Raw genomic sequence first — 19,953 nt, 5'->3', positions numbered from 1 at the left:
TTCTCAATGATTCTCAATTGCAAGATTATGTAAAAGTAAAGGAAGATGTGGGATAAGTTAGACCTTTATGTTTAAACATAAACTCCCCATCGTGTGGCTTCCGTTGGCCGAGTTTCTGGACTTTGGCTGGCAGAAACATATTGACGTCTGGTGGAATGTGGCCCGTAACACACAAGTAGCCGTGCTAAGTAAAACGATATACAGAAGATGACGAACAAGTCTTCATATGTTATCGATGTACAGATTCAATTCTAGAGGATTAATTACAAGGAAAGTAAGGTGAAATCCTTATCAACTAACAATGAAATGAAATACTCCACACCCTAACACTTCATAAAAAAATTCTCTAGAACAAACAAACGAACTCTCTCTCTCTCTTTGGTAACGGTATAATAATATAGCAGAACCTTCAACAACCATGCAAATACAAATCTTCACATAGTTAACGAAGTCGGTATAAGATCAATCCCTTTCTAGAGGTAACGGAATCACTTTGCACCATGGAGCCCTCTAATCCGAAAAACTATAAATAAGGAATTCAAAATGTCCAGGGGGTGGTGGTTTTCCTCAGATTGACGCTACTCGGTTTCCTTCCTAGATTTCATGCCTGGAAACATTAAGAAACATATGAAAGCCAGCAATGAATATGGTACTTACCCGAGCTGCTGGCTTTCAGTCATGTGACACCAATCCAGGTAACTTAACCTTCATTTAGGCAGTGAATTGAAAAGCCTTCATATCATCTTTACATTCAGGCAGTTGAAGTGAGGCTCAGCCTGTTGCTGCATTAATAGACAAAAGTAACACAGCCAGAGTAGCATAAAGACGGTATTGTATAGAGGTAATTAAAAGGGATATGTAATTTTAAAATTTCAATAAACATGCCTCATGACATTCTTCTCAACAGGTTCTGACCCAACTCCATCTCCAGATTTGAGAACCATCGCGAGCGGCCCATCAGGCTTCATGTGAAAACAAAGCAAACAAGTATCAAATCTGTTATGCAAATAAATGACAAAATAATAGTAATATATAACATAATGATTCAATAGAATTCCACAATGTGGTTCATGGAAAATCATGCACATGTGACTGTTAGAAATGTTGAGAATATAGATACCATACTAACACTAGTCAAGACTAGCATAACTTCAGCACATGAAAAATTTGAATTTGAAATAAACAATAACCCAAGACTGTGTCAGAATAAATGGGCACATCATAAATCATATCAAATTCAAGTACAAAACAGCATAGCTCATGCATATTAAAATAAATGAACAAAGAAACTTATATCCAAAACCTGTAGCTTCTCTCTTAGTCCATTCACAAGAACAGAAGCACCATTCTGACATCCATTATCCATAAGCAGCTGTGCACTAACCTCACTTGATCTAATTAGTAAAGATCCTTCATTATCAATCTCCGTATCCGTACTGTTACTCATATATTGAGCAGTGCCAGAACTTGAGATGCTAGTAACATCAGAAAACTCTGTACATCGCATCCCCTGGCTTGACTGCATCTGCATTGGGATTGAACTCATCTCTTTATTGCAATCATCAAATTGCAAGACATTTCCATTACATCTGGTTTGCACATCCTCCATAACCACAGGGACTACTTTGGCCATTTCATTGTTAGGCATAGATTCTACAATCACCGATGGGCTCCCCTTTGTTGTTTCCAATACCGGAGTGCAACTGCCTCTCAATGAATCTCCCGAACAAATATACTCCGGTGAGGCTGAAACCTGCCTCTGAGGACTAATGGAGGGTCTCTTCTCAGGACTTCCCTCCAGCTCTGATCCATCACAGCTCCTCTTTCGTTTTGGGATCCTCTCAGCAGAGTCTGTCCTGCAGCCCTCATTACCTTCACTAGAATTCTTATCCACTTGTTGCTGACTTATTGATCTCGTATGTCGAATTCTTTTGTAGCCCTCTGGAAATACATAAGAGGGAATTTGCTTTCTACGAACATGAGAAACATATATATCCATCCCAGGCTTCCAGTACATGTATGAGTTTATTTGATGTCTAAATTCATCAACAGTCTGACGGATATCAAACTGCTGGCCTTCTTTAATAGCCTCTCCTTGCTTCCTTTGTAAACCCATGAAAAAGACACAATGTGCACACTGCTTTGAGGAATCAACATAATCATGTGGGTAAGGATGACATTGTAACTTCCCAGTTGTATCGCGCTCTATCTGCACATGTCCATTGGAAACCACAAATAGGAGAAGAAAAACCTCGATGAAACTTACGAAACAGCCCCAGGGTTCTTGTAAAATACATAAAAATAACCACAATAATGAAATTTCTAGGAAATCAAAACAAGAGAAACATTACCATCAAAGTTAGCTGTCTCAGACGGGATTCAACCCAACCTCTCCAAGATCGCAAGTCATCAAGATCAGAAGCAATGATGTCGACCTGTAGATAATTTTTATAGCTCTCGAAGAATAAATATGGTTCGAATAAAGCATTCCATCGCAACTTATTCAGCTCAATATCCTGTGGATGCAAATCAAAGACATATGATTACAGGGCGGCAGTTGTAAGAGACCAATATTAAACTGCAAAACGACGGCATAAAAAAGGTACAAGAGTATCCTACCTCACAGATCTTTTTAGCAAACTGGAACTGTTCTGCCATAACCCGACGAGTACTGGATGAAACATTGTAACTGGAATTCATGCATGGGTAGGAAGGGGTTATGATTGGCATGAGATGAGTTCGATCCCAAGGATTCTTACGAGGATCCCATACAGAATATCCAAGTTCATTATCCTCAATTTCACAAAGCATCACAGGATTTGGCCAGCGCCACATTGTATACACCCTGAAGAACCGAGAAACTAGCATGCTAGGATTGGCTTTTGGATAAAACTGGCATAATCGAGCAACAAGAATAGCCCAGTTCACACCACCAAGAAATCCCATCACCTGAAATGAAAGGAAAGGGATACATTGCAGGCATTAACAGATACCAACTATTTCATGGCAACTGTGCTACATTAGGTATTCTAAAGAAAACACAACTTACATTTGAATAAACACCACGTCTCTTAGCCCAGAACTTTAGGCATCGCAGAGTAATCCGGAAGTTCTGAGATTGCATGATAATAAGATATGAGAATAAGGCGATTGGTAGACCACATCCATGTTTATTAGTATAGGTACCTCAACATTTGGAACAACTCTGAGGATTTGATCAGCTACTCGGCATCCATTAAGACTACGAACAGTTGGTTCGTCTATGTCATGCAACACAGAGATATTTGAGATGTCCAAATCCTGCATACATTCATATTAAACTAATCAGAATGAAATTCATCTTGTGGTAGCAAGTATGTAACTAGAATGACATTAAAAATAAACTAAACACTTCTGGAACAATAGCACAGTCACCCACATAAGAATGACATTAAAAAAAAACTTTCCAAGCAGAATCACACTTGTCTGACTGATGTAATAAGCCTGGTTTTTTACATTAGGAAGCAAAAGGCCTATTTTTAGAATTCCTGTAGTATTAAAAGCATGCACAAATGAGAAATTTGTAACTATTTTGATGCATAAAACTTAAAACACTCACATCTGGAACAACCAACAGTGAAATACTTGCGTACAGAAGATCAATTGATATTCCATCAAGCTTGAATTTCATAACAGGGACGTGAGCATCAGGTACTGGTTGAAGTTCAGAAACTTCTTCCGTTTCAGCCAAAATGTTATGAAGTACAAAAAAGAAGTCTTCCTGTAAACAAAATATTCCGATGAGCTCATACAATACATTTAAAGACCAGCTCCAGGATAGTAAAATCTTGACACTGTACCTCCCGGTTAACATAGGATGGTCCAATACACAATGTATCAATGTCCGCACCAGGTCCATGAACCTGTTATATAAACCAAAACTTAGCAAAAGACACCCAAATCCTCAATATATAAATTGAAAAACATGAAGCAGAAGATCAATTAGAAAGTAATTTAAGGATTAAAAGCACTACCAAGATCTACATTATATAATATCTAGAATTCCAAAATGATAAAATATGCAAATAAAAATCAATAAATAATAACATACCCCTAACTGTAATGCATCAGATACACAGCCAGCATAATTTTGAGTAAGATCTTACTATTGTTTAATCCCAAATTGGTTTAGGATATATTAAACTTCAAACCTCTGATAGTTGCAATTATTATATTTTAATCTCTGCAATTGATCGCTATGTTTATAAAGCCACTCAAGCAAACTGCATTCAATTACTTGTAGTTGAAAATACGGCATTTTTCACAAACATTTTCAAAAGTTACAAGCCCCTTACACCAAGACATCTCATAAAAAGAAGCAAAAGGAAAATACTCCAGCTTCAAGTGTAAATAACATGTTGTAGATGATGAAAATATCCAATAATGTATGTAAGCTACTTACACCAAGTCTATAAGAACCAAAAGTAAAAATAACAGCATTGGCATCTTCCACCATTTGATCGGTGTACCCCCTCAACCGGGTAAGCCCTTTCACCCAATCTTTCACAATCTACAATAGAGAATTAAGAATATAATAAGGTAACCTTGGAATAAGGATTATTAATGAAGGAAACTTAGAAATTATCACAGGAACCTGTATCAACAAACTTAAAACTAGATGTTAAAGTAATGCCTTATTCAACATCCAATAGTTGGATCTGGGAAATATAAACTTGCATCAACTCATGTTGATAATAATCAACTATATGAAAATTCCACAGCTACTAGATTTCATCTCTTTTCTTCCTACAGACATTACAAGGTCCGTACTGCTATAAAGGGGGAACAATGGATTGGGAATTTGCTTGAATCACTTTTAAGTTACTCCCTCCGACTGCCATTGGGAGTCCCATTTGAGTTCCGCATGGGATTTAAGAAATATAAAGGAAAGTGGATGGAAAAAGATAGTTGAATGTGAGACCCATTTTAATATATTAGTTTTATAATAAAATTTGAATGGAATGAGTTAGTGGAATGTAGGGTCTACCTACCATTTATAGTAAAAGTGAACTAGGACTCCTAATGGCGGACGCACTAAAATGGTAAATCGGGACTTCTAATGGTAGATGGAGGGAGTATTTATTAAAGCAAGAAAAACTTATATTTGTCAACAAACTGAATACATAAACATCTACTTCTGTCCATTTGTAAAGCCAGAACCCTTCACTGATGTGTATAATTTAGTCTACTTTAGATGGTAAGCAGTCTTCTAGCCAGGGGCTCCTAAACCACTACTCCCCCCATCCCACAATAATTGTCACTCTTATTGTGGGCACGGGTTTTAAGAAATGTAAAGAAAAGTTAGTTGGAAAAATTAGTGGAATGTTGGTTCCACTTTTTTATATTGGTTTTATAATAAAATGTGAGTGAAGTAGTTAGTGGAATGTGGGACCTACTTAACATTTATGGTAAAAATGAAGTGTGACAATTATTGTGGGACGGACCAAAATGGAAAAGAGTGACAATTATTGTGGGACGGAGGGAGTACACCATACCAGTCAAATTGCACCACAAGTTGCAACTGTATTCAGGTAAACAGTTTACAGGTCTACAACAAATATTGCACTAACTCTAGTTCTTCAAGAATTCAAAATACAACTCAAAAGCTATAGGCCCAAAGGAAATAATCCTAGAAAGTCTGATTATGACTGAAGGGATCTACCAGAGCAATTGTTTATGTACAACCAGAACTACAATACAATTTCAGGGATTTAAATAGTACACTACACCCAAAGTCCTTTCTACTACCTTTACTAAATATAGCACCACAATTATAATACACATGGCAGTACGGAATACCTTGCTCTAGAGGAAAACTCTAATAGTTCTATGGAAAATAATCCAATGCACATTAGATTAACTGAAGCTGCATTGATAGCGTTTATTTCCAACATTACCTGCTTAAGTCGCGCAAGAACCACTTCCCTTTTGGCAGATTCTTCCGCACTCTCGTAAAGCCCCGACTCCACCAAAAACTATAATCAAACAGAAACAACATGATAATCCCACAAGGCTTAACCAGCCACAACAAATTGAAGTCAGGCAGTATGTAAATAGTGCAACAAACCTTCTCCAACTCCCTACTCCTCTGAATATCCGCATCAATGGGACCAGCTAGCGACAAGGGCTTGGCCACTACCCACTGCTTTGGCGGCTGCATTTTCTCTGCTGGCGGAGGTGACTTCAAACAATCCGACTCAACCATATCTCTACCTCAAAAACCTAATCCTATCAAAAAACTAATCTCACCCCTAATCAAGCGACACCAACAGCCAAAACCCTAACTACCGATCCAAAGCCTTAAACCCACGATCGGTAAAAACCCAAAACACCAGGAAATTTGCCTCGTAGAACCGTTACCTTCAATCCAAACTCAGATCGCAGTATTCCGAATGCTCCTCGGACCCCAAAATCCCTAAACTATCAATACCAAAACCGAACAAATAACCCTAGAAATCCAAACAAAATTCCGAAAATTTGAGAAAAAAAGAGTGATAGATCTATTAGATAAACCCTAGACAGAGAAATCTAGAGAAATTGAAGGGGTAAAGGAGCTTCGCCGGTTGAAGTAACAGCGGCGATTTGAGTTGAAAGTAATGGGAAAGATATTTGTTTATTTCTATATTTTAGTGCTCACCACTGTTTATATTTCTCTCTTTCGCTACTCCTAATTAGTTCCATAATAAGGGTATAAACGGAAATTGACGCGTCGGATTACTCGGAATCTATACTGTTCAAGGGTATTGTTGGTATTTGAATCCCGTTAATCAGAATTGGGTTTTTCCGCAAAAGGGTGATATAGTAAATTAGTTTTTTCCTTGTGAGTTTAGAGTTCACTAACTTTTTACCTTACGTATACTATGATGACAAATATATATTTTCCATAAATTATAGTAATACTAAAGTTCTTTATAATTAATACTATTAATTATTGTGACTGTGTTGACTTCCAACTTTTTCTTTCGAACATTCATTTTCCACGAAATTAGTAAAACGTATTTCTAGTATTAATAGTGTAATTTTGATGCATTGAACAAGTTTTATCGATATTATTAGGGGTGGGTCGGTACACTTTTTCGAGAACGTCATACTGCGTACTTTACCGAAAACTGTGATATGATAAAATATCATACAGATATCATACCGAATTTTCGATATATCGATACAGTTACCTTACCGTTATTGCGGTATTACGCACCGTTATTTAAAAAAATCTATTTTATACACAAAATGTTTAAAAGTATGATTTTTTTAGAGATTTTTATTTTTTAATTCTATTTTATATATAATGTAAATAACATTTCAAACACGTGCCGATTTTTCGGTATGCACCAAGGATTCGATATATACCTAATCCTCATTATATATCGAATATTCGGTATACCACTTATATGAAAATTGATATTTTTACCATACCGAAAGATTCCGGTACAGTATGATACCGCAACAAAAATTGCGGTATACCGAAAATTGGTATTTTCAGCATTTTTTTGGTACGGTATTTTTTAGTATTTTTTCCTACCCCTAGTTATTATGACTAAAATAATGCTATTTTACCAACACACCTATTGCAAAAAATTTAATAAAGATAGTTGTATTTGTAAATACATAATAGCCAACCAAAATATTTGAAATTTAAAAATCCGATCTAAATTAAATTGAAATATAAAATTTGATTTGGATTTTTTTAAGGCGAGAAAAATATATTTTGGTCACAACCCTTTTAAACATTTGTGTTGAACAATTCTAAGACCATCCACAATAGTAATAGCCCAGCAATAGCCCAGCCATAGCCTAGCCACTGCCACATCATCAGTACTAAAAATCCTCCTGCCACATCATCAAAACAAGCAAATAGCCCAGCAATAGCCCAGCCATAGCCTAGCCACATAATATCCACATCACTATTAACAAATATATACAAAATGAAATAATTAACAATCACACAATATACGAAATTTAATTTACGAGACATATACGGGAAAAGTTTAATAATACTATTAAAATTTAAAAAAGTACAATAATTTAAAAAAATACATTAATTTTTTAAAAAAATACAATAATAAAAAGGAGTGCCAATTCACTCCTCGTCTCCGTCGTCGCCGCCTCTGTCGCTATCGCCACCATCGCTGCCGCCGCCACCACCGCCGCCGCCGGTCTCCCTCCGTGCCGCCTCCAACTCGTCCTGCAGGCTCATGAGCAAGGTTTGAAGCACGCTCTTCTCCACGGGATCTGTCGCCACCCGCCATTCGGCCATCGTCTTGATCAACTGAGCGCGCGTTTGGGGTCGAGCGAAGAATTTGAGATCCTCGGTGGATTGGCCAAGGGGGGATGCCGACTGGACCTCCTGGGAAGCCCCGGCGTTCCCCCTCGCCTCCCGCTGAGCGCGCTTGCGCCCCATCGGGCGAGGTCGGCCACCGACCGAACGCGGCGTGGGGAATTCCTGCGTCGTCTCGGGGAGGTCGTGGGAACCACCGCTGCTGCCGCTGAAATCGCCGGTGTAGTTCAGTCGTTGCTTTTTCGGCCAGCCAGAGTCGACACCTACTCGGAACTTCTCGGACTCGTTCAGCACAAGATAGCAGTTCCAGTAGGTGAAGTCCTTATATACCCCCTTCAGTGGGAAGGCTTTCTTAGCTATTCTCCTGCAGTCATCCTCCGTTTGGCCACTGCTCATCATGCGGAGTGCGTTGGTGTACAAACCCGAAAATCGGGAGACCGCACCCCTGATTCAGTTCCAGGCCTTCCGGCAATCCTCCCCGTTGCGTGGCCTCCCCTCCGGGCAAAATCTCATGTTGGCTGCTGCTATCTTGCCCCACATGTTGACGATCCTCTGCTCGTTCCAAACGAGAGGATCGTCGCAAACACTCACCCACGCCTTGCAGAGCGCGACGTTCTCCTCGTCCGTCCACCTCCTCCGTACCTCATCCTCACCCGGCTGCGACGACTCGCCGACCTTCTTCTTGCCCTTCTTCGCGGGGGCGCCACGCACCCGCTCTGGGCGTTTGGGTCGATGTGTGCGATGAACCAGTCGAAAAATCTAAACTGGGGCGATAGACATCCCCCGCCGTCGCCGGGGACCCCCCATAAGTCCACTGTGTAGCCGGTACTACCCCCGGAGTCCCCTGTGTCGGCGGTACCCCCCCGGGCATCATCTGCATCCCGGTGGTGCCCACCCCGGTACCGCCGGAAACCCCCCCTGCGGACTCCCCCCCGTTGGCATCCCGGAATACATCTGCTGCCACGGGTACATGTTGTAGTACCCGGACATCTGACCTCATCCACTTCCTACGGGGATCGACGGAGTTTGTGACTCGCTACTCCCGGAACTAGGCTCGTTGTTGAGATCCATTTCCCTTGTTGATCTTGTACAGAAATTAAGATATAGAGAGTACTCGTTAAAACAAGTGGTGCGAATGAAAATGACGAGCAAAGCGCGTATATATAGTGTTTCGGAAAAAAAAAAAAATTCGCGCTAGGCGGTGCGCTGGGCGATCCGGGCGCTGCAATAGCGCCGAGCGGACCGCCCAGCGCCACGCGACCGCCCAGCGCTGCGCGGTTTCTCTCTCCATTCGCCCGCTGGGCGACTGCAATAGAACGCCCAATGCCGCTGGGTGGCATTGTGGATGGTCTAAGGGTTGTTGGTATTAGATTTTCACATTTTGATATCAGATTTTCAAAAAATTTGAATTTTTTTTATTTATGTAATTTTATATGTGTTTATGTAATTTTGGATTTTCTAATCTGATAGGTCGGATCAAATTCATTCATCATAACGTTTTGGATTTTCGGATAAAAAATGGATTGGGCAAAATACGATCCAAAATCTGATTGTTCACCAATAATAATTGCTTCAAAATTTAAAATTGAATCCAACTAGTTTTATTATAATTGATATTTTAATGAAATATGTATAATTTCCATATTAAAATGTTGTAATTTTTTCAATCACACGATCCATGAATCACAAAAGATTATTGAGTAATTATTTATAAACATAGTGGCGTAAAAATCGATATTCACACAACAGATTATATGGAATTGGGCCGATATATAATAGTGAGACATTAATAATCACTGAAGAATAACGTACATCACCGAACAATCTTTTTTTCCCATTGTGGGCCTAACCACACATGAGTAGTCGGCCCAATTTGGGTTCAATTAAATACTACTGACATAAATTTGAAAGAAGAAAATTCAATCACGATTTTTAGTTAGATTTATGATAAAAGGATATTATTTTTCTAAATTACCGCAGAAAGATGATTATGTAAGTAGCATGTTAACTCATTTTAAAGTAAGTAATACGCATGGACAAATTTGAATTATAAAAATACAACTTATATATATTTATCATCATCTATTTTTATTCCCACCGTATAATAGAGGGGATCCAATTCCAAATGATTATCCCATAAGGCCCTAACAAACATCATGATTAATATGGTATTTAAATTTGGATGTAACTGGTCAAACATACCATAACCATAGTACACAGCCACTTAATTTTGTAACCTTGAAGTTGGCATAAATTTGTTCACGAGTTTCCCCTTTATACACTCCATTTTCCCAACATTTAATTTTAAAAAATTTAGGCATTGCTATTTAAATTACAGTTTTTTTTTATTTTATTTTTAGTGTATTATACTCCCTCCGCCCCATTTTAGCAAATCCTGATTTAACATTTTTGGGATGTCCCACTTTAGGAGTCCCGATTGTAATATTACATAAATGATAATAAGCCCCACATTTTACTAATATTTTTCTACTCTCATTTTATTATAAAACTAATATGTATGATTCACATTCCAATATATTTTCACTAATTTTTCCTTTACATTTCTTAAAACTGTGTCGGACTCAAATGAGACTCCTAAAGTGAGATGGATGAAATATAATTCTGAACTGAAATAAAATATTTTATCTTTTCATTTTTTTTTGCAATTATCTTAAATAGTCAAAATAAGAAATAATAATATAACATAAAATAAAATATGATGAGCCAATAACTTGACCTTTTTTGGAAAAGTCTTAAATATTGCAAAAGTTCTTTCAATAAGATTATATCGATGTTTATGTACATATGGTGATATTTTAAAAAATATGACATGTGGATAATATCAGTGCAATATCCAAAAATTAAAATTTGTAGTTCTCTTACGAATATATTATCAAGCTTTTCTTTTCGGAAGGAAATCGATTAGTCCATCTTACTAAAACGTGTCACACAACTCTTATTACGAATGTTCTAATCTTATTATCCAGTAGTTAATCCAATAGTTAATTACTATCTATCTATTAGTAGGACCACACATCATTTTTGTCATTATTCTTAAAGATATAACATTCGCATCTACAACCTTTCATCAATTACCTTATGCTAGAATTAGTATTTCTCATTTATTTCTTATTCTTATATTCATTATATAGCATATTTAAATTAAAATATGCAATTTAATTAAAAATACAAAATCCATTAAAATACAAAATTCATCAAATTAAGAGCATCCACAGCGGTGTCCTTGTCGACGGACGTGCTCTTGCCGTCAGCAAGGACAAGCCCTGTCCGCCGCTGTGCTCTTGCCGACTGCAGGGCGCTGCTCTATGCATAGAGCACATCCGTGCCAACGGCGAGAGCACGGGGCGTCGACGTGGCATGCTCTGATAGGCCCGTTGGTTTATCAATTTTTTTATTATTTTAAAAAAATTAAAAAATGCTGAAAAATTCAGATTTAATAAAAAAATATTTTCCCACTTCCTAATAAAATATATCCATTTTCCACACTTTTAATTTATTTTTTCATTATTTTTACCCCAAAATTCATACTTTCATCTATAAATACTCTCATTTCAAACATAAAAAATGACACTATACACCAAACAACTCTCTCAATTTCAATTTTTAGTATTTTAATTATGTAATTTTAATTTTTAGGATTTTAATTATGTAATTTTTAATTTTTTTATAATTTGTAATATTATTCTGGGTAATTTTAATGCATTTTAATATTGCGAAAATGTTTTTATTTAAATTGAATAATAGAATGGTGGGACCCTTGAGCTTGTTCTTGCGGAAGAGCACGGATGTTGGTATTGTGCTCTTGCCTATGAGCAGGGAGTAAAAGTGGGTCCGGGCCCACATCCGTACTCATTGGTAAGAGCACGGATGTGGATGCTCTAAAATCCTTATACATTATTGGAGGTCAAAATTACGTAATTGAAATCTTTATTATTTACCATCATGACAAAAGTGCATCCAAATTTGTTCAACTAAATCATATTTGTAATCGATCTTAGGAAATAAATAGTTGTAAAAAACCAAAATTTCACTTGAAAAGAAAAAAAAATTGGAAAAATTGATGTCCACTCGCACGTGTAGCGTGTGGGCATCACGGCTACTTTTCATTGGCTGCGGATGGGCAGAGTATGGAGTGATTTGAGTGATTCCCCATCCTCCTTCACTCTATTAGAGCACCCGCAACGCGGGCAGCTTCACTCTATTAAAGCACCCGCAACACGGGCCGCCGGCGTTCCGCGTGCCGTTCCGCCGGAACGGTTTCGCCCCGGAACGCGTTGCGGCGCATGGTTTCGTCCCGGTTCCGTTCCAATTCCGTGCCGGGTGCCGACGGAATGAAACGCGGCACGGTCTGTGCCGCCACGCGCTTCGACGAAGTGGCGCTCCCCGCGGCGTGCGTGAGTCCCACTCGCCGACCCGCGAGTGAGACACGTCACCTGCTGACGCAATAATTATTTTTTTTAAAAAAAAATTGATTTTTTAAATTTTTTTTATAACGGTAATATTACCGTTTTTTAACTTTTTTTTATTATTTTTATTTTTATTTTTATTTTCTTATTCTATAAACACTCCTACTTCATTCTCATTTCACACACAACCAACATCATTTCCTCTCCAATTTTCATATTCAATCTCTACACAAAATGTCCGGTGACGGCAACTACGGCGGTGACGGCTCCGGTGGGTGGGATCTCAACGCGTTCGGCGATTGGCAGACCATGTACAACACACTTGGTGGTTCTGGGTCGTCGACGCCGGGCACCCAGGGGTCGGCGACGCCGGGTGGGTACCAACCACCCACTTTCGATGTGGATGCCTACGCACGACCACCCGGCTCGCGGCTTTCTCAGGGTTTGTCCCAGATTCGGGAGAATATCCCTGTTGAACCCACCCAGGGAGGAGGCCGAGGCGGTGAAAGCTCCAGGGCTGCGTCTGAGGCGGAGGAGGAGGAACCGGAGGATCTGGGCCGGCATCCGTACAGCAACGAAGAAACAAAGGCGGTGTGCACCGCCTGGCTCACCGTCTCGTACGATCCCATCGTCGGGAATCAACAAGCCGCCAAGTGCTTCTGGGAAAAGGTCCGCGATGTCTACCACCAGACTAAGCCGAAAGGGGCCCGGAAGCGCAAATATACAATGCTCCGTGCTCACTTTGGCCGAGTCGACGTACATGTCAAAAAATTTTGCGGCATCTACTCGGCCGAAGAGGCGAACTACCAAAGCGGAGCTTCGGGCGCCGACATTCTGAGGGCGGCTTTGCGCGTCTTCTACCAGGACACCGGGCTATAGTTCAAATATGTTGATATTTGGCAACTCGTCAAGGACGAGGAAAGGTGGGCCGGCGGTGTCCGCTCGAGCTCGGGATCAACCTCAAAGCGCACGAAGCACACGGCGACCGGCAACTACTCGTCTGGTGACACCGGTGTGGCCAGCGAGGGTGAACCGTAGGTGTTTGGGGGTACGGGGGATCCAACGCCCGGCGAATACGGGGGATCCAGCCGTAGACGCCGTCGGCCGCAAGGGACGAAGGCGGCGAAGGCGGCTAGAGCGAGGAAGGGCCGAGGCGAATCAAGCCAGTCAGCCTCGGGATCGGGCTCGCGGGGAGGCTCGGACACACTTATGGTGGCGTACATAACCGCCACAATGGCGGACCCTTCCCGCTTCTCGTATGCCCAATTCACGGCCTGGTGGAACGGAATTGTTGCTATGGTAGCACAACTTGGCCTTCCGACTCCCCCTAAACCTCGACCGCCTCCGGAGGATGATTCGCCGGCGGAGTAGTTTTTTTTATTTTCCCGCGTTGAAGTGTGTGTTTTTTTTATTTTTTTTAAGTTTAAGTTTTAATTTTTTTTAATGTGTGTTTTTTAATAAAGTGTGTTTGTTTTTTATTAAAGTGTGTTTATTTAAATTGAATTGGGTTGGAAATAAAAATAAAAAATGAAATTTAATGAATAGTAATTTAAGGAACGGATAAGAAACGGAGGGTTGCAGGTTCCGTTCCTTAGTTAAGGAATGAAGTAAATAAGTACAGTGGGACCCTCAAATGGTGGTTTAAGGAACGATTTAGGAACGATATAGGAACAACGTTGTGGATGGCCTTAAGTGACGTTCATTACCCCGCGCCATTTGTATTGTTTCGTTCCTCGAAATATAACAAGGATCCATGTTGTCAATGATACCAGTCATCAAATTAAAATATTCTAATTTAGAACACACACATAGGAAGGTAATAAAATTCACAAATAAGCATCTACACATTTCATAAAGAGATAACAAAATAAAATACTCCATAAATTTCAGAAAAATAGTCGTTACATCGCCACATTCAAATCAAAACCTTAATACCACTCTTAATTACACTATAATTCTCATTTCTAAAAGATTTGACAATTCTTCAAAACTCCACCAAAACAACCACATCCCAATACTGATTTCCGGCACTATAAAGAGGCACAGATTCCTCTCCAAAATCAACCCCAAAAATCAAAATTTAAACTACACCCTCTCAAAATACCCATCTCTTTCAGCAAGAACCCATCAAGATTTCAATGCTTTAATGTGGTAAGTGCTTTTATTATTGAAGACCAAAAAACAAGCATTTATTTTTTCAAGAACAGAGACCCTTTTTTCTCCACCACCGATTTCTTTATTTATTCCAGCTATTTAAAAGCTTCGAAAAAAGGCTACATAAAAGCTGAAAGTGATATGGGATAAGGGCACTGCTAGTTTTGGTCAGATTCAACCAATTAAAGACTTTATTTTAGCGATTTCTGTTTACTTTACATGAAAAGGGGTCTGTCCATATATTAATGTTAGTTTACAAGATCTACAAATATTGGTGTTTTTTCTCATATTTTTTCGCACGTTGCTCCATGAAGTTGTAAGAGAGAGAGATTCTATATGTTTTGTGGGCTTCTGGTTGGAAATATTGAGTGGCTGTTTGAATTTGAAAAAGGTGTGTTTATCTGTTTGAGTGACTTTTAAGGAACATTTGAGTTGTCTTCTTGAATATGTAGTTGTGAGAGAAATGATTGAACATGAGCTTCTCATTGGTTGGGCTTTCAAGTTGTTCAATACTATGATTATTGCATTTCAAATTTTCTAATTTTATTTGAATTTTATCATGATTATTGCTATTTTAAAAATCGTTTCTTTCTGTGATGCCTTTTTGTCTTGTAATACCGTTCCTCACGAGGTCGGGTCAGAGAGGATAATTATTTTCAAAAATTAAATCACAAATGCAAAAAAAACGAAAAACCCAAATATAAAAATCCAATCTTTATCATTTCTCTCACTATTTTTTAAGTTTAAGGTTTTGATGCCATTTGTAAAAGCCATTTCCCCCCCACACCTCTGTATTATGCTCTGCCTCTGCTTATAAGTAAAGATTCTGAGTGTCCCTCTCTCTCTCTCTCATAAAGATTCAATCTTTACATAACATTCTGCCATTTTTGTACAATTCAGCATTGTTTGAAGCTAAAACACTGAAAAAAGAAAATGGGGAAGGCTACAAAGTGGCTCAAAGGGCTTCTTGGGATGAAGAGAGATAAAGAAAACGTTGAAAGCAACGGCGGCGATAAGAGAGAGAAGAAAAGGTGGAGTTTTGCCAAGTCCGGCAAGGATTCCGGCGGATTCAATCAGATTCCGGTGGATATTCCGGCGGCCGACTCGGCTTGGTTGAGATCCTACATTGGCGGCACTGAGAAGGACCAGAATAAGCATGCTATAGCGGTCGCGGCGGCCACGGCCGCCGCGGCTGATGCTGCCGTCGCCGCCGCTCAGGCCGCCGTGGCGGTGGTCCGGCTGACCAGCCAAGGGAAAGGAGGAGGCTTGTATACAGGTGGCAGAGAGAGATTGGCTGCTGCCAAGATTCAAACTGTGTTTAGAGGATTTTTGGTATGTTATTTTATTTTCAAATGTTTGTACTGATTTCTTGATATTTTGGAATGTTCCAACAAAATTTAATTGGTTGGTGTTATTTGTTGTTATACTGATTTAAATGCTTGAGAGAATATGATACAGTATTTTGTTTATATTTTGTTGGTTTCTTGAAATATAAGCAAAATTAGTAACACTGTAATCAAACAGAATGTTTATGTGCTGTCCTATTCTGATTATTTCATTTATTTGACTGTCATCTTCATGCATCATTGTCTAGGCAGTTCCAATTTTTGAAATTTGAATTCTTGCAGTTTGAATTTTTTGTTCTAAAACCATTGCTATTTTTGGTGTATCTCAATTGGATTTTTGTGTTGCTAATTTGTCTGATTTTGGAATTTTGAATAGGCCCGAAAAGCGTTACGGGCCCTAAAAGGGCTGGTGAAGTTGCAAGCTCTAGTTAGAGGTTACCTTGTGAGGAAGCGTGCAGCTGCAACACTTCATAGCATGCAAGCTCTGTTTCGGGCCCAAGCCGCTGTACGATCGCAACGGGCCCGTCGTTCGATCGGCAATGACTACCGGTACCAACTCGAGACACAACCGAGAAAGCCTGTGGTAAGAATAAACACGGCCCGATATAAATTTTTATGAGATATTAAGCGATTATGTCGATTTACTAAGGTTTCCCTTTTGGTGAACTTTTCAGAGCCGATTTGATGAAAATCGAGGTGAGTTTTACAGCAGAAGGGTCGCAGGTTCCTATGACCCTTCTGTTAACTCATTTGATGATAGCCCAAAAATTGTCGAAATCGACACTTGCGGCCCGAGATCGAGGTCTCGAAGGATGAACGGGTCCATGTCCGAGTATGGCGACGATCAATGCTACCAAGCAGTATCGTCGCCTCTCCCGTATCCGGTCCCGGCCCGCTTGTCCATCCCCGATTGCCGCCACCCACAAGATTTCGATTGGGGATTCGTCACGGAGGACTACAAGTTCCGGACCGCCCAGAACACCCCGAGATTCTCGTGCTCGGGCCGGGCCCACATCCCGGTCACGCCGCCAAAGAGCGTGTGCGGGGACGGCTTATTTAGGCCGTACTCGAACCGCCCTAACTACATGGTGAACACACAATCGTTTAGGGCGAAGCTGAGGTCGTATAGCGCCCCGAAGCAGAGGCCCGAATCGGGCCCGAAGAAACGCCTTTCGTTGGACGAGATAATGGCGTCAAGAAGTAGCTTCAGTGCCGTTAGAATGCAGAAGTCATGTTCTCAAGTTCAAGAAGATTTTGAATTTTAGGATATGAATATTACTATGACAGGCTGAAATTATGCATCTTTGTCAACATATAAAAACCTCTTGTCTACATGGTTTGTTTTCTTCATAGAATATAACAGAATGCTTATGTAAATTCCTTGACAAAATTATGTTAAGCAACTTGCTTTGAAGTAATGAAATCACCTTTTCTTTGCTTAATAGTGTGTTCAATTCCTATTCTTCCGTCCCACATAAAAAAAAATAAAGATATTAAAAAAAAATCTAAATAGAATTGCAATCGCTAGCAAAACCAATACAAAGGATAATGTATAATAATGTCAATGGCAAGCAATAGATCTTGGGAATGAAAAAATATTACTGTTTACATTTGTATAGTTTATCTCGAAATTTAAAAACTTGTAATCACTTAGGAGTACTTGAAAATATGAAATTACTTGCACCCAAAAAATTATCACTTTGTGCAAATGATACATTCAACGAGGAAAAAATAACTAATAGATTGTTGAAAATGATACATTAACGTTTTTTTTAACAAAGACGTCCTTTGTGGGCGGGAGGTTTAGGCAGACCCCCAACCCGTGAATAATATCAAAATAAAATGTTCTAACAACATGATCTTCGTCCAAAAGTGACTAAGATCTAAACAAGAACATAAATAAGCCAAATAGAGGCCCCACAAGTCGGGATCCTCTGTGCTATCAAGTGGAAAAAAGCTGACTAATAAGAGTAAATTGTTAAAAAAATCATAACTTCCAATCAAAATTTGATTAGTCTTCAATTGTTAAAATTATCCTGAAAAACCATAATGTTTGAATTATTCACTATTATCTCCCAACAAATATTTTTAATGAAATTTCATTTGAAATGTAAACATGGAAATTATAGGTACACCGTTAGTGAGTTGAACGATATTGTCTCTTTCAAAATAAAACTCAACTATTTGGTTGAAACATTAATGATTATATATAACATATAGCATGCAACCAAATCAAACTTTGTAGCAATTTTTATTTTTTATAAGTGATTTTTAAAGTGCTTAGATGAACTAGAATTTGACAAAATATGAGTAATTTTTTTGTGACAATTTTCCCTATAAAATTATTGCGTACATTATTTTTAGCTAAGAAAATCTTATATAGTAGTACTATTTTGAAATGAAAGATATTACGGAATAGTATAATACAGTTTTAGGTAAGAATCTTAATACTATTTTGAAATGAACATATTAGTTGTTTCCCGCCCTTAGTTATATTTATTTTTATAGTACTATAGTGTCAATATTAAAATTTCCATGTGACTTGCTCATTATAAGAGGGGCACAATTTTCAACTACATGTTTTGTTTTTGCAAAATGACAATTGCTCTTGGTAAGTTAAATCGCTCTGAATTTATTCCATCCACATATAGGAAGAATATTCTTCAGTTTGTACAAAGAACAATGATTGAGATTTTGTTGCATTAAAAAAAAATTATGTCATATTTTTTACTACTCCTAAAAGATTTCATTAGGTCTAGTACATTTGTTGAAGCTTTGGAAATTGTAGAGGAAAAGTGCTTAATTTGTTTAGGTTCGATTCAACAATGTTTGTAAAATTAGTTAGGCATGAAATAAGTTACATGAACTATTGTTTTTTTTTTCAACTGAAATTAGAATAAAATTCAATTGCACTTTAATATCACTACTGAGAAACCCTGTAAATCATAAATAACAAAATATTGTGATTAATTTGAGTATTTATTGCACAGAATAGGAATTCATTGGACTTACTATATATGTATACTTGAATACTCACCAACGTATTTATAGATTTTATAAATTTTAATAGTTTTCCAAAATAAGTATTTACAGACTGGCAAATATCAACTGCATTTTATGAATGGTCGCATATTCTCTTGCAAACACAATAATATTCAATTTATTGTCACATAATTATAATTCATTTTTATCTACAATTATTACATTGAAAATTATTGCATACGTGGAAGCTCATGTGACACTACCACGTTATTGGATCATTGCCAGCTACAAATAACCATTTCCAAATATCAAATAAAAAAAATACTTTGGCACATATTTTTGCTTATTTGGATGCTCAAAGTGAAGGTAAACTTTTAATTTAAAAATAAATATAATTGTGTTTCAATATTTGTAATTTATTTATATTATAACATATTGACAAATCATGTCGTAACCTTTTAAATAGGTTCATAATATTTCTGACCGTCGAAACTGAGTCGGTTGTAACATTGTACTATATATAGTTGTTAAACTGAAAACCAATGTCAATCGTATATATAATAGATTCATAATCATTTATTAACTGTCGAAATTGAGTATGTTGTGTTACTGTGCATAGATGTTAAACTGAAAGTCAATAATAATTATAAACAAAAAATAAAAAAAATTTTGTTATCAAAGTGAGAATCAATGTCAATTACATATATCAAATAGAAAATTATGTTAG

The 19,953-nt window shown here is 38.2% G+C and overlaps 2 protein-coding genes across 6 annotated transcripts; one reads left to right on the top strand and one right to left on the bottom strand.

The window, feature by feature from the left end:
- Positions 1-208: 208 nt before the first annotated feature.
- Positions 209-6,663, bottom strand: LOC121797805 (nuclear poly(A) polymerase 4-like). 4 transcript variants are annotated; one of them, XM_042196528.1, is made up of 12 exons: positions 6,107-6,663; positions 5,937-6,014; positions 4,442-4,549; positions 3,840-3,902; positions 3,599-3,760; positions 3,187-3,300; positions 3,050-3,112; positions 2,620-2,949; positions 2,352-2,516; positions 1,304-2,209; positions 886-962; positions 209-782 (listed from the first exon to the last, which is right to left on the bottom strand). In XM_042196528.1, exons 1-12 carry the CDS (start codon positions 6,242-6,244, stop codon positions 752-754), a joined length of 2,235 nt encoding a protein of 744 aa, XP_042052462.1. In that variant the 5' UTR covers positions 6,245-6,663; the 3' UTR covers positions 209-751. The 4 variants fall into 4 exon arrangements, with proteins under 4 accessions (XP_042052462.1, XP_042052464.1, XP_042052465.1 ...); XM_042196530.1 differs by having other exon boundaries at positions 209-776; XM_042196531.1 differs by having other exon boundaries at positions 1,385-2,209.
- Positions 6,664-14,759: 8,096 nt separating this feature from the next.
- Positions 14,760-17,686, top strand: LOC121799134 (protein IQ-DOMAIN 25-like). Of its 2 annotated transcripts, none has more exons than XM_042198474.1 (4): positions 14,760-14,895; positions 15,799-16,230; positions 16,621-16,827; positions 16,919-17,686. In XM_042198474.1, the coding sequence occupies exons 2-4, from the start codon at positions 15,832-15,834 to the stop codon at positions 17,507-17,509; spliced, it is 1,197 nt and encodes a 398-aa protein (XP_042054408.1). In that variant the 5' UTR covers positions 14,760-14,895; positions 15,799-15,831; the 3' UTR covers positions 17,510-17,686. The 2 variants fall into 2 exon arrangements, with proteins under 2 accessions (XP_042054408.1, XP_042054409.1); XM_042198475.1 differs by lacking the exon at positions 14,760-14,895 and adding an exon at positions 15,126-15,289.
- Positions 17,687-19,953: the final 2,267 nt, after the last annotated feature.

The sequence above is a fragment of the Salvia splendens genome, chromosome 4 (genome assembly GCF_004379255.2).
Source record: "Salvia splendens isolate huo1 chromosome 4, SspV2, whole genome shotgun sequence".
NCBI lineage: Eukaryota > Viridiplantae > Streptophyta > Magnoliopsida > Lamiales > Lamiaceae > Salvia > Salvia splendens.
The sequence above is the reverse complement of the archived record's forward strand: the minus strand, read 5'-3'. Positions and strand labels throughout refer to the sequence as shown.